At 42.9% G+C, this 15,933-nt stretch overlaps 1 protein-coding gene across 1 annotated transcript in view; it reads right to left on the reverse strand.

Moving 5' to 3' along the window:
* pnpt1 (polyribonucleotide nucleotidyltransferase 1) overlaps positions 1-8,797 on the reverse strand; it is a 69,807-nt gene extending 61,010 nt beyond the window's left edge. The window contains exon 1 of the mRNA XM_078229892.1: positions 8,541-8,797. Within this exon, the coding sequence (XP_078086018.1) occupies positions 8,541-8,746 (206 nt within the window). The 5' untranslated portion in view covers positions 8,747-8,797. The remainder of the gene's footprint in view (positions 1-8,540) is intronic.
* Positions 8,798-15,933: the final 7,136 nt, after the last annotated feature.

Consider the following 15,933-nt stretch of genomic DNA (forward strand, 5'->3'; position numbering starts at 1 on the left):
AGCACTTTTGTTTACCATAAATCTAACCAGAGCTTTACCCTTTATTCCCAGAAACACTAAATTAAGCTCATTTTATATTATTTCTAATATCTGACAGAACAAACAGATTATTTAAAACTAGCTCTGCTTCCTGACAATACCAATTGGTGTTATCTGACCTAATAGACAATTCTTGATGTGTGAGCTTGGATGTCAGGAGGTTGTTCAATTGTGAGAGTATCACAGCCAAGTCTAACCTGGAGCTATCAGTACAGATGCACTTTTCAATCATTGACAGAGATTAGGAATGGGAATGCTGATGTATCCGGGGCTACCCCTTAGATGATAAGGCCATTTACAACACTCCAATCACAACTCGGGCTGAGGTCAGCTAACTCAAAACAAGCTAGGTATTGACACAAAAGCAAAATACTGCAGATGCAGGAAATACTCAGCAAGTCAGGCAGCATCCGTGGAGGGAAACGGAGTTGATGTTTCAGGTCAAGGTGAACTTTCATCAGAATGGATAAGCTGGTTTTGAACAGGGTCTTCCAGCTCTATATGGCTCAGTGAAATTAGACCCCTCTGATTTCACATCAACCATGGTCTTATTAAATAGCAGACTAGGCTCAAGGGGCTGAGTGCCTTACTCCTGCTCTAAACTCGGATTAGAAGGGAAGTGTTTGTTGAATTTTGAGCCTATTTAGAGTTCACAATTCTAAAACAAAGATTTGTATTTTTCTGTTTTCCTTCAAACATCCTATTCGTAGCATCAGCACAGGTAGCAGCCATTGGGCCCTTCATGCCTGTGTTGGCTCTTTGGGGGAGCTATTTAATTAAGACTCTCTCCTCAGCTTTCCCCAGAGTCCTGCAAATTCTTTCATTTCAAGTATTTGTAAAATTTCTTTTTGAAAGTAATTATTGACTCTGTTTCCAGCACCCTTTCAGGAAGTACTTTCCACACCTTAATAACTTGCTATTTAAAATAAAACCAAGTAGCCACAGATTTGTTTACAAATCATTTTAAATCCTTTCTGCTACTGGAAACAGTCTGTTTACTCAATTAAAACTTTTCATGATTTTGAACACCTCTATGAAATCTCCCTTTAACATTGGCTGCTTCGCCAGTCTCTCCACATAACTGAAGTTCCTTATCCCTGGTATCATTCTAGTGAAATGTTTCTACACCCTCTGCAACGCTTTGATATCCTGCCTAAAATGCGATGCCCAAAACTGAACACAATACTCCAGCTAAGAACGAAACAGTAGTTTATTAAATTTTAGCTTAACCTCTTTGCTTTTGTACTCTATGCCTCTGTTAAACAGGCAAATGTGCCAACGTTTATAAAAGGGGGAAATCAAAATCTAAAACACCTACTGACGGACGGGTAGTGAGGGGACAAATCAGGGCAGTTTAAATTGACCCGCCTCCTGTCCATAACAACACCTAAATCCATCACTTCATACTTCTGAACATTAGATTTCACCTGTCATGTGTCTGCTCATGTCCCCCAGTTACTATCCTCTTCATTGCTTACGATATGAGTTTTGTGTCTTCTGCAAACTTTGAAATCATGCCCTGCATGCTCATGCTAGAAATGGTGATAAAACCACAGCTGGATAAGCGGAGCATTTAATCCTACTTGTATGATTTTATACAGAAACTTTGCGCTTCAGTAATATATTAATGCCACAGTTGGTTCATTTGTGGCTGGCAGATTTAATCAGATAGGATTTCAAATGGAGTCACTTGCTGATAGACATTCATTTAATTGACATCAGCTGAATGGACAAGTGTGAAGGTCAGGTTCAGCAGCTCAGATGAAAAGGGAATAAAGTTATAGTTTCTAAAAGTATGTTTCAAAACCACTGCATATATTGCGAGGGGGAAAATATTTGAAATTACATCTCTCCTCTGTGGTGCTGCAGATATCTGTCCCTTATTACACATACAACAAAAGTTCTAATTTTTGTAATGTTCAAGGCGATAAGCTAGGGTCAAAATTGACAATAAATGATAGGCTTTCATGAACAAATCAATTATTTGAATATATATAGCTAGAACTGATGTCCAAATTTGCAGATGATACTAAAGTGGAAAGCTTTGTAATTTATTCTGGGTTTATCGATGACAAAGTCAGCCTTATTGCCCTTAGGAAGGTGGTGGGGAGCCGCCATCTTGAACTGGTGCAGTCCATGTGTTGCAGGCACACTCATTGTGCTATGATGGAGAGAGTTACAGCATTTTGATCCAGTGATGAGCAAGGATCGGTGGCAGTATAATCCCAAGTCTGGATGAAGTGTGACTTGCAGGGGAACATGTAAGTGATGGTGTTCCCATAAGCCAGCTGCTCCTGCTCTCTAGTTGGTAGAGGTCGCAGGTTTGGAAGGTGCTATCGAAGGAGCTTTGGGGAATTATTTCAGTACACTCTACTGCCACAGTGCACCGGTGGTAGAGGAAATTAATATTTAAAACGGTAGCCACTAATCAACGGGGCTGCTTTGTCCTGAATGGTACAAAGTGTTTTTTGCAGCTGCAGTTATACAGGCAAGCAAAGAGCATTCCATCACACTCCTGACTTGTAGATGGTGGGCAGGCTTTGCGGAGCTACATAATTCTTAATTCCTGATCTATTCTTGTAGCCACAGTGTATATATGGCTGGTCCAGTTAAGTTTCTAGCAATACTAAATCCCCAGGATGTTGTTGGTGTGGGTGTGGGGAGTTCAGCAGTGGTGATAGTGCTATTACATGTCAAAGGAGATAGTTAAATTTTATTTTGTTTGAAACGTGACAATTGTTTGGTGTTAATGTTGTTTGCCAATTATCAGCCCAAGCCTGAATGTTGTTCAGGTCTTGCTGTATATGGGCTTCGGTTGCTTCAGTGTCTGAGGAGTTGTGTATGGTACTGAACACTCTGCAAACATCAGCAGACATCCCTCCTTTGACCTTATGGAGAGATGGTCATTAATGAAACAGTTGAAGGAGGTTGGACCTGGAACAGCATACAGCAGAACCTATTGATTACCTCCTCCAACACCACAACCATTCCCCTTTGTGCTAGGTATGACGCCAAGTAATGGAGAGCTTTTGCCTTGATCTCAATTGACTTAAAATATTGTTGGGCACCTTGATATCACACTCAGTCTGAAATTTGTTTTTTTAAATTCATGTTAGGATTGTAATGGCGTCCGCAGTTAAGTGATTCTGGTGGAACCCATGGGCAAGCAGGTTATTGCTGTGTCTTCTTAGGCAATCCCTGTAGATCTCGATGATTTGCTTTCACCCCAGTTCAGTGAGTTCTGAGATGGCATTAAACAGGGGTCAAAATAACTTTTTTTGCGGGCTCGTTTCTGAGATTTTCTTGAGGGTAACTATTTGATTTTCAGAAGCTCCATTTCTCCCCCCATTCTCATTAATTCCATTAGTAGGTGATGCAATCACGTACCTTCTACATCGATGCTGAAGTTTTTGGAGGTTTTTGCTCTTTATATAGAGGTGATAGCACAAATACCAAAATGGAGCCACCTTCTTGAATATTTATACAAAAATAAGCAAAAACACTACAAAAACTGGAATCTGAATGGCTTGTTGGGGCATTTCAGAGAGCAGTAAAGAATAAAGCATATTAATATGTGTTTAGAATCATATACATAGGCCAGACCAGATGAGGATAATTTCTTTAAAGTTTATTAGTGTCACAAATAGGCTTACATTAACACTGCAATGAAGTTATTATGAAAATCCCCTAGTTGCCACTGTTTGGGTACACTGAGGGAGAATTTAGCATGGCCAATGCACCTAACCAGCACGTCTTTTGGACTGTGGAAGGAAACCGGAGCTCCCAGAGGAAACCCAGGCAGACACGGGGAGAATGTGCAGACTCCGCACAGACAGTGACCCAAGTGGGGAATTGAATCCAGGTCCCTGGCACCGTGAGGCAGCAGTGCTAACCACTGTGCAACTAATGATCATCAGTATATCAGATTTTATAAATTTAATTAGATGAGTTTAAGTTCCTTTGTGGGAAGGTAATTCGTCTCCTGATCATTAATTCAGATCTCTGGATTATTGAGAGTAAGGTGACCACTCCCATTATGAACTGAACTAGTGTCAAACATAAAAGCACCTTAGCACAATTCTGTCTTCAGATGTCCTGATATCCACTTATACAATATTTCACATCAGGACCCAGGAGTTATTTGCTCAGCACTCTCTCCAAACATAGGCTGCATTCACACTGCAAATTAGTGTCAGCATGGGGCGATTCTGACACCAGTTACAGTGCAAGGTGCAGTGAGAAGCTGAGATGCACCCAGAGCAAAGTGTGGTGAGGCATTCTGCGGGAGGGAGTCTTGTTACCAATTCATTCTGGAGGCAATGTGGACCGCACAGGTTTAAATCCATGGATAAATGGAAATTGCTTTCCAACCATATTACACTTGTAAATGCAAATACATCATTAGTGGCAGCATAATTAAGGCCAGTAATAAATTTGGGAGTAAAAACACAAAAATAAGAGGTATAAGTAATTGGATAAACAAAGTAAATAGTTTAAAGAATATGAACCACCAGTGTTCGAGATTTGGAAGTATTGGGGATGAGAGCTTTGAGATACTTCCTTGATAGGGGCTGTGATATGGATGTTTTATGCACACATTTCATGGCAATGCCATTCTCCTCTCCCCGGCTCAAGCTCAGGGCAGCTGGGAGTGCCGTGATGTCACTGTGTGCTGGGCTTCACACATGCACTGTCCTTGTTCTGTCATGTGAACAACAGGGACGACTCTTCTCTCGTTTGTCGCTCCCATCATTGATTTTTTGTGGACTTCTGAGGGTGAATTAGCCCATCACCCAAAGTATTTTGAACACTGCTGATAAGTCCAATGTATGCTCTGCAGACTCTGCTACACAAATTGTCTGCAGACTGGCATCTCTAACAGAGTCAGGTCATAAGAGTTTTATAGCACAAGAGAGGCCCTTCGGTCCATCGTGTCTGCCGGCCATCAAGTATCTATTCTAATCCCATTTTCCAGCATTTGGCTCGTCGTCTTGTATGCTATGGTAATTCAAGTGCTCATCTAAATGCTTCTTAAATGTTGAGAGGGTTCTCGCCTCTTCCACCCTTTCAGGCAGTGAGTTCCAGATTCCCACTGTCCTCTGGGTGAAAAGGTTTTTCCCTCAAATTCCCTGCCCCTTACCTTAAATCTATGCCCCCTGGTTATTGATCCCTCTAGTAAAGGGGAAAAGTTCCTTCCTATCTATCCTATGTGCCTCATAATTTTGTACACCTTAGTCAGGTCTCCCCTCAGCCTCCTCTACTCTAAGGAAAACAACTCCAGCCTAACCAGCCTCTCTTCATAGCGGAAATGCTCCAGTTTAGGCAACATCCTGGCGCATTGTCTCTGTGCCCCCTTTAGTGCAATCGCATCATCCTTATAGTGTGGTGATCAGAACTGCACACAGCACTCCAGCTGTGGCCTAACGAGCGTCTTATACAAAAATACTCCAGATGCTGGAATCTGAAACAAGAACAGAAGATGCTGGAAAAACTCAGCAGGCAGCATCTATCAGGAGAGAAACAGAGTTAGCATTTCAAGTCCATAGATTCTTCGTCAGAACTGAAAGGAGGGAGAATGTGCTCGAACTACAGAAACTGCAACATAAAGTGGCAACTTTAAGAAAATAAGACAGATGGCTTAGTGAGGGGAGGGGGCATTTTGCATTGAGACAATACATGTATGGGATATATAAAAAAAAGGGGGGTGCATAAGATGGAGGAGGAAGATCAAAATCTAAAGTTTCCAAACTCAATGTTGAGTCCCAAGGCCCAACAGGAAGATGAGATGCTGCTCCTCCAGTTTGCGTTGGGCTTCACTGGAGCATTGCAGCAGGCCAAGGATGGACATGTGGGCACGAGAGCAAGGTGCCGAGTTAAAATGGCATGCAACTGGAACCTTCTGCAATTGCAAGGGAAAGGGATGGGGAGTTGGGCGTGATGGAGGAGTTGGCTGGGAGGAGGGTTGGTGATGGTGAAGCTGTTTTGTGGTAGAACGGTGGCGGATGATTCTTTGAATGTGGAGTCTAGTGGGGTGGAAAGTAAAGACAAGGGGGACCCTACCGTGGTTCCAGGAGGGAGGGTAGAGGTGATGGCAGACCTGCGAGAGATGGGTTGAACCCAGCTGAGTGCTCTGTTAAGCACAAGAGGCAGGAAGCCTTGGTTAAAGAAAAGTGACATCAGAATAGACATGACGGATCGGAGAAATTGGGAGAACGGAATGGTGTCCTTACAGGAAGCAGGGGGTAGGGAGCTGTAGTTGAGGTAGCCGTGGGAGTTGGTGGTTTGTAATGAATATTGGTGGTCAGTCTATCACTAGAAATGGAGACAGAAAGGGCAAGGAAGGGAACTGAAGTGTCAGAGAAGGACCACATGAAGGTGAAAGAGGGGTAGAAATTGGAAGTGAAATTGATAATTTTTTCCAGGTCCAGGCAAAAGCATCAAGTGGCACCGATACAGTCATTGATGTAACAGAAAAAGAGCTGGGGGGGGGGGGCGGGGTTAGGACTGGAACAAGGAGTGTTCCATATAACCCACTAAAAGACAGACATAACTGGGCCTATGCAGGTAGAACACAGTATGTTCTCCACATCATGTATCTCCACATCATGCCTATGCAGGTACTCATAGCCACGCCATTTACTTGCAGGGAGTGAGACAAGTTAAAGGAGAAATTATTTAGTGACAGAACAAGTTCAGCCAGGCGGAGGAGAGTGGTGGTGGATAGGGATTGTTTGGGCCTCAGCTCAAGGAAGTGGACAGCCCTCAGACTATCCTGGTGGATGGCAGAACAGACTTAAAGGGTCAAAAGGTATACTCTTGCTCCTTTTTTTATATTCTAAGTGCAGGATACAAAAATTAAAAATGTAATTGTACATTTATATAAAACTGCAGCTGAGAGTACTGTGCGCAGTTTTGGGTTCCACGTTGTAAAAAGGATATTGAGGTATTAAAGATTGTACAAGTGTAGATTCATTCATATGTTGCCCAGTGTGAGGAATTACAAATATAAAGGAAGTTTTAACTATATAAGCTGTTATTATTAGACATCAAGTTGGTGGGGGGCACTGTTTGATAGAGGTGTTTAAAATTACTAAAGGGGCGGCACGGTAGCACAGTGGTTAGCACTGCTGCTTCACAGCTCCAGGGACCTGGGTTCGATTCCCGGCTTGGGTCACTGTCTGTGTGGAGTTTGCACATTCTCCTCGTGTCGGCGTGGGTTTCCTCCGGGTGCTCCGGTTTCCTCCCACAATCCAAAGATGTGTGGGTTAGGTTGATTGGCCATGTTAAAATTGCCCTTAGTGTCCTGGGATACGTAGGTTAGAGGGATTAGTGGGTAAATATGTAGGGATATGGGGGTAGGGCCTGGGTGGAATTGTGGTCGGTGCAGACTCGATGGGCCGAATGGCCTCTTTCTGTGCTGTAGGGTTTCTAAGATTTCTAAGAAAGGTTACAAAGTTCCTTCAATATAACATCAAGTGAACTAAAGCTAACTATCACAACCTCCAAATACTATGTACCTTTAGTTTTAGCCTCATCAACCTCCCTGCCAGCCCTTTCAGATCAATAGCGATGGTGCACAAGCTCATCCCCTCAGCCCTCAATAGCTTTTCTACCTGACTTTTTCTACCTGGTTTACCAGGACTGTATTTTCTCATTCTTAGAATGTTGCTCAGCTACTTCGCCCCTCATTTGCCAAAATATTAAACCATATTTCTATAAGAATGGATATCCAAATGCACAATTGCCCACCCAAGTTTTCCCATAAAGTCCCACATAAAGTCACCTTTGATTTTTCTGAGCCAGACACTGTCACCCTTTTGTGGAAAGCAAGAATCTCATGTCCAGGATTAGTCACCGCAGTGATCCCTGCAATTAGGCATCCCCCCCAAACACTGTCCATTCACCAGCCTGTTCTATCAGTTATAAGCAAATTACTGTGGATGCTGGAATCTGAAACCAAAACAGAAAATGCTGGAAAATCTCAGCAAGTCTGGCAGCATCTGTAAGGAGAGAAAAGGGCTGACGTTTCGAGTCCAGATGACTCTTCGTCAAAGCTACAAGGTATAGAAGGCATCCTCTGATTTTAGTTTCTCTGCTGTTTGGCCATTCACACCTTCTATTCTCTCTATGGACTGCTATTAGCACCTCTTAGCCTTTCCTCTTGGTTTATGGGCTATGACTCATCTTTCATTCCCTCGCCCACTTTCCATGCCTTTTAGCTTGGACAATGGGTCATCTGGCCTCGAAACGTAAGCTCCTTTCTCTCCTTACAGATGCTGCCAGACCTGCTGAGGTTTTCCAGCATTTTCTCTTCTGTTCCATCAGTTTTTGTCCGGCTCCATTCATCCACATTGCCTCTCTATTTAAAAGTTCCTCGGGATCGTTAGTAACTCAAACAGTCATTACCCTGAACAGGATTGCCCCAGTGCCTCACTCACTCACACTGACCACTCTGTGGCACCGGACTTTCCCGGCCGGCCTGACACATTGGACTAGCTCACCTGCTGCCCAGCTCCACAGAGACTCGGCCTCGGACCGCGCTGCTGGCCCACAAATGTTGATGCGTTCGCCTGAGCGGCTGCCGTCCCAGCCCCGTGCCCGACTTCCACAAAAAGGTGCCCCCGAGCGCTGACACTCTCCAGGGGGACGAGCTGCAGAATCCCGACAACATCAGCAACTTCATGGCCCCAGTACAGGGCGCCGCCATGACACTCACCTCCCTATAAACCCGCCTCCCATTGGCTGGCTCACTCCCAGTGAAACCCTGGCAACTCCTCCTACCCTTCACTCTCACTCCCTAACTCTCTTTTTCTCTTTTCTCTGTCATTTAGTTTGTATTTGTATTTATTCCCAGACATTTCTGAAATACTAAAATGCAACTTTCAGTTTTTAGTTTTAAAACAATAGAGACTTGGTTGCTGCTGAGTGTATTCACTCCCCATAGATTGATGGCATGGATACTGTTAGCAATATCAAATGACCTGTTGTACCTTCCACAAATTTTTATGACTTCATATTTCTATATACTCAGTGCTTGAGTGATCGATAATTTTTCCAGAAGGGGTAGCAGTGGCTAATGGTTTTGGAGCCTTTTGCATGAGTTGCAACTTGTGTTGCTAGTTTACTTCTGTGTGAAAAGAACTCATTAGTAGTTATGCCATAGCTGGCAAAAATAAGGGCAGGATCTTGAGTCTGCACTCTCCATCCACGAGATTGCTGGCAGGGGCTCAAGATCAGGCAAAACCCAGAAAATCACAAATTTTGCCAGCAAGATCACAATTTCCAATGTTCGCCAGCGATGTGATCAGGCTCACACCCATAATGGGTGAGAACCTGATTTCAATACATTTAAATACATTTCAATCTAATTAAATACCCCATTTGCCAGATTTTGCCCCTTCATGAGATTTTTGTACCTCGCCAACATGACGGAAGTCAGATATAAACCTGTCAAGGGGATCCCTCCGGGGGCGCAAAGGTCACTGCAGCCCCTAAGGGAGAGGGATATAGCCAGTCAGTGACCCGGCAATGCCCCCTCACACAGGTTGGCACTGCAGTGGTAGTGCCAACCTGTGTCAGGAGCAATGCCACAGGAGGACCCTAGGAGGAGCCTCACGTGGGGCGGGCTCATCTATTTGTGGTGGAGGGGGCCGCAGACACAGAGCGATGGGGAGGTCAGCGATGATTATGAGGGGTGGGGGAGAAGGCGAAGGGGGCTGATGCCGGTAAAGGGGGGGGGGGGGGGGTAAAGGGACAATGCCAATGATAATTGTGGGGGGAGGGGAGAGGCGATGCCGGCGATGATCAGGGATGGGGAGGGCTCAGTGTGATGGAATGGATGGGGGGGCGGTGAGATTAATTTTTGTTTCAGTGATTGGGACACCCTTTAAAAATGGTGCCCTGATCTCCGCGGAGTCGGTTCTCAGCTCTAAGAGTTCCTGCCTCGCCAGAGCAAATCAAGCCCAATTGTTTTTGGCAGTTAAAGGAACAAATTATTGGGGTAACGGCAAAATCCTGCAGATGCTGGAATCTGAAACAAAAACAGAAAATGCTGGAAAATCTCAGCAGGTCTGGCATCATCTGTGGAGAAAGAATAGAGCCAACGTTTCGAGTCTGGGTGATCTTTCATCAAAGGGCTGGCAGGATTTACTAGTAACTCACCCTTTCATTTCTGAAATTTGAATTAAATCCAGCTAGACCAAAAAGATGACAATTTTATCTCATCTCTGCTTTCTGTAATGGTCATATCCCAAACATATTTAGGGTATCTCAGCTTGTAGGAACGTGTGCGTGGCATAAAATAATTGTAATTCAGCAGTCTGACTGAATTAGTTAGGATGTTATGTGGTTAAAAAAATCTATAAATCATAGATATGGAACTCTGATGGCTGAATTGTCTTTGCACATCATTAAGATAAAAGTGAGTCATACCTTTCTGGAAAGTGGGAGGCTTACTCCCCAGCCTGTACTTCAGTGTGTTGACGGTGACTCATATTTGCTAGCAATGAGAATAGCCTGATTGAGAAACCCTTCACGTTATCACAACAGTGACTTCTCGTGTGAACAAATTTGTTCCACTGCACCATTGACTCAATGATTGTGTCACTCTCAAAATTGTCAAACAGGGTATTTCAAACACCTGCTGATAGTTTTGCATATTCTATCTAATCAACATATGCTGGACACGATACAACTGAAGTGTTGCCACATTTTATTCCCCAAAGTAAGATTTATGGATCCAGGTAAAGAGATGGATGACCAAAACCAAGGGCTAATGAAGCTACCCAGATCTAAAAGATGAGGTGAATGGTGTTTTATAGGATTTTTAAAAACAGGGTTCATTCCTATTAGCGATTCCATTCCATTAAAGTGTATATGTACTTGGAAATTCCTGGATTTGGCTATCAAGAAAAAAACCATAACTGTACTCTAGATCACCCATGGAAAATGCCATAAAACATCCACTAGCACCCTGAAAGTAAAGAAAGAATGGAAAGGGTTTTCTGATTGCTCAGTGGATAACTGCATTACATAATGTGGTCCAAACCATACAGATCAGCAAACTCCTTGGTCACTGCATGTCAGCCCTGCTCACTGTTAACTGTTCTCAGCTTGGACACTAGGAGTTGTGACCTGCTGGAAATCACTTGTATGTGGATGAGGTGATAGTTGGGCTGAACTTGGTGTCAGCCTTTGGTCAGTGATAGGGCGGCACAGTGGCACAGTGGTAAGCACTGTTGCCTCACAGCGCCAGGGACCTGGGTTTGATTCCTAGCTTGGGTGACTGTCTGTGCGGAGTTTGCACATTCTCCCCGCAGCTGTGTGGATTTCCTTCAGGTGCTTCGGTTTCCTCCCACACTCCAAGGATGTGCACGTTAGGTTGATTGGCCATGCTAAATTACCCCTTAGTTTTTAGGGGGTTAGCAGGGTAAATAAATGGGGTAATGGGGGTAGAGCCTGGAAGTGATTGCGATTACTGTAGACTCGATGGGTCGAATGACCTCTTTCTGTACCGTAGGATTCTATGATTATAATCTCTGAGTCAAAAAGTAGTTGGTGCAATTCCAGTTCTAGTTATTTAAGGGTAAAATCTAAGCTGACGTTTCAATGCAGTATCATGATTGTGCTGAACTGCCAGAGGTGTCATTTTTGGATGAGACATTAAACCGGGGCCCTATGTGCTCTCTCTGGTGAACATAAAAAACACCCCATGGTATGCACATTTTATCGACTGCCATATCCCCTAACCCCATCTCTGATATCAGTTACTCATCTTAAACCTCCACAAGATGGCACTGTAATAACATTTTTATTTGTTCAAAAGTTGGTGTATTAAAACAAAACTTGCTGAAACAAGAGTTAAAAAAGAGAGCACAAAATGGATTTTCTTTTATGTTTTTGGGCAAATCAGTTGCCAAGAAATTATAAAAAATATTAAAACTACATATGTTAAAAATTACATCCTTTTTGACTGTGACTAAGTCAAACTATTCCTCTCCATCCTTCTCGACCTGCGTCCAGCCTTTGACACAGTTGATTACACCATGCATGTCCAACGCCACTGCACTGTCATCCAGCTGAGGGGACGGCATTCATCTGGATTCACTCTTATCTATTTAATCATAGCCAGAGAATCACCAACATTGGCTTCTTTTTCCATTTCTGGGCACTTACATCTGGCGTATCCCAAGGATCTGTCCTTGAATCCCTCCTGTTTTTCCTCGACCCACTGCCTCTTGTGACATCATCCAAAAACACATCACCTCATGTATGCCATCAACATCCAACTTTATCTCACCACTCTCTCAGCCCCTCCATTTTCTCTAAAATGTCAAACTGCTTATCTGACAACCAATACTGGATGAGCAGAAATTTCTTCCAGTTAAATGTAAGGAAGGCTGAAGCCATTACATTGGTCCCTACAAAATCTCCACTCCTCGCTACTTGCTCCATCCCTCTAGCTGGGACCTGTCTGAGGCTGAACTGCAGTGTCATATTTGACTACACAATGAGCTTTCAACTGCATGTTCATGCCATCATTAGGACCACCTATTTCTAGCTCTGTAACAATGCCCGACTTTGCTTCTGCCTCAGTTCTACTGTTTCTCTTCCCTGCATTTATAACCTCCAGACTTTATTATTCTAATGCACTCCTGGCCGTGCAAATCCTGTTCATCAATCACCCCTGTGTTTGCTGACTTCCACTGGCTCCCAGGTATTCAATACCTCACATTTAAAATTCTTACGCTTGTTTTCAAATTCATTCATGGCTTGGCCCTTCCCTATATCTCTTCCAGTCATATAACCTTCCTAGATATCTGGGCTGTTTTAATTCCAGTATCTTGAGCATCTCCAATTTTAATTGGTTCACCATTGATGGCTGCACCTTCAGTAGCCAAGGCTCTAAACTCTTTGATTCCCTCCATAAGTCTCTCCAACTCTCTAAATGCTTTCCTCCCTTAGGATTGCACAAAACCTACCTCATTGAACAAGCTTTGAATCTACCCTAATATCTCCCTAATATGGCTCGGTGTTATATTTTGTTTTACAATGCCCCTGTGAAGTGCCTTGAGATATTTTATTATGATAAAGGTGGTATATGGATAGACGATTGGTTAGTTAACAAAAAGCAGAGAGTAGGGAATAAAGGATCATTTTCAGGTTGACAGGCTATAACTAGTGGAATGCCATAGGGATCAGAGCTGGGGCCTCAACTATTTACAATCTATATCAATGACTTGGGTAAAGGGATTGGAACATATCGTTGCCAGATTTGCTGATGACACAAAGGTAGGCAGGTAAGCTGTGAAGGGGACATATGGGGTGGGATTTTACGGCCGCACTCAGTCTAAAACTCGGGGCGGTAAAATTCTGGCCAAGGAGTCTGCAAAGTGATATGCAGATAGGTTAAGTGAATGGGCAAAAATAAGGTAGATGGAGTTTAATATGAGAAAATGTGAATCTGTCCACTTTAGCAGGAAGAATAGAAAAGCAGTATATTATTTAAATGGAGACAGATTGCAGAACTTTGTGGTACAGAGGGATCTGGGTGTCCTGGTACATGAATCACAAAAAAACTAGTATGTGGGTACAGCAAATGATTAGGAAGGCAAATAGAATGCTGTTGTTTATTGCAAGGGGAATGAAATAGAAAAGAAGGGAAACTTTGCTATAGTTGTACAGGGTGGTGGTGAGGCCACACCTGGAGTATGGTCCACAGTTTTGGTTTCCTTACTAAACAGAGTATTCATTATATTAGAAGCAGTTCAGAGAAAGTTCACTTGATTGACTTCTGCGATGAAGGGATTATTTTATGAAGAAAGGTTGGAAGGTTAGGCGTGTGTCTGTTGTACTTTAAAAGAATGAGAGGTGATCTTATTGAAACATATAAGATCCTGAGAGGACTTGACAGGCTGGATCCTGAGAAGATATTTCTCCTAAATGGGGGAGATTAGAACTAGGGGATACAGTTAAAAAATGAGGGGTTTTCCATTTAGGACAGAGATGAGGATATTTTCTTTCTCTCTTCCCCAGAGAGCAGTTAGGGCAGAAGCACTGAATATTTTTAAAGCTGAGTTCGATAGATTCTTGATTAACAAGGAATCAAAGGTTATTGGGGTTAGACAGGAAAGTAGAGTTGAGGCCACAAAGATCAACGATAATCTTACCAAATGGTGGAGCAGACTTGAGGAGCTGAATGGCCTACTCCTGCTCCTTATTCATATGTTCGTATGTTTATATATAAACACAGCTGCTGTTATTTGAAAAAAGAACCAGAAATGCTGGAAGACCCACAGCAATTCAGCTAGCATGTATCAAAAGAAAGATTCTAATATATCAGATATGTACTTTTCATCATCCAATAAATTATTATTGTTGATTTACATAGTGGGTTGATATTTGTACTTGGATGTTTGTGTACAGACTGATGATTGAATTTGGGATTGAAAGATACAATTGGTTATAACTTGCCTGTTATTCCTCTCACAAAGATTATGTATATATATATATATATTAATGGAAGGTTTGTGATGCACCACATAGATTGAATGTGGTTTACATTAGCTTGGGATTGTCCACATCCAAGTCAGCAATGAGAGCTCACATGCCTGTCAGTGTTAATGATGAGTTGCTAATCTATCAGTCAGCAGGGCAAACATATCCTGGATAAATGTGATCATTTTATTGAGATGTGGAAAGTTAATGGAAGGAAAAGTGGAGCAATTACCAAGTCACCTTCGCCCCCACCGCTAAATGTGGTGCCTGTCAGGAGCCAAACTGATAATTTCAGTTTTTTATAACCAAAAAATTCAATGATTAGCCTTGTTGGATGAAAATTATAGATATTCAATAGTGCATGGACTGATTTCAGATCAAACAAAAAAGTTATGGGGGGTTTTGGGGGCTGAAGTTAAAAACTCCCCATAGCTTTCTCCCTTCCCTCCCTCAAAATAAATTGGCTAGTACAGTTTAGATTACATCCTATGGCATATACTTCAAAGTAAAGTGGCCTGATGTAATGGAACTAAGTGGTGTTTGGATAAAAATAATTACATTTATATTTTGAAATTAAGTTTTGTTTTTGGAAACCTCTGCTTAGTTTGAGCAATGTTCATGTCTGGAGATTTACTGCAAGCTCAGACAATTGTACCTGCGCCTAGGTTTAAGGTGAACACTTTGGTTTTCAACGAAGACCAACTTGTTCAAACAACCACTCAAAAAGGAAACATTGCCGGACTGTGGGGAAAGGACGAAGAAGTAGTTCTCATTAGACAGCTTTTCCAAAGAGACCGCAGGGAGAGTATGGGCCGAGTGGCCTCTCTGCAAGCTGTACGATTCTCGGAATGCTAGTGACAAACAACTGTCCTGGGATATAATACATCAGGAATTGTGCCATCTGCAAAAACAGCCCAGAAGTCAGGGATTTTCAGGAGCTGCTGGCTCTAGCCCACCAGCCTTGACGATCCATCATGATTGGAGACCCCCACCAACATTTCCAATCTCTCCCTGTCCTTCACCACAAGGTCTCCAACCTCTCTAATACCACCCTCACCCACACCTGACACACCCAACCCTCTGAAGCTCCTCTGACATGCCCGTCCACCAAGGCTTCCAATGATATTCCTGGGCGTCCAATCTCCCTCTCTCCATGGACGAAGGAAATCCGAAATAAGAACAGAAATTGCAAGAAAAACGCAGCAGATCTTTCAGCATCTGTGAAGAAAGAAACTGTTGATATCTTGAATCCAATATGACTTTGTTACAACAATTTTAACAAACCACTCCATTAATGTTGATAAAGAAATCCACACTATAATTGGACACATTATACATTTGTGAAGACCTGTGGACTTGAAATAAAATTTACTCCAGAGCAGAGGGATCTAAATGCTC

This window comes from Mustelus asterias, chromosome 15 (assembly GCF_964213995.1).
Source record: "Mustelus asterias chromosome 15, sMusAst1.hap1.1, whole genome shotgun sequence".
In the NCBI taxonomy this organism is placed as follows: Eukaryota; Metazoa; Chordata; class Chondrichthyes; order Carcharhiniformes; family Triakidae; genus Mustelus; species Mustelus asterias.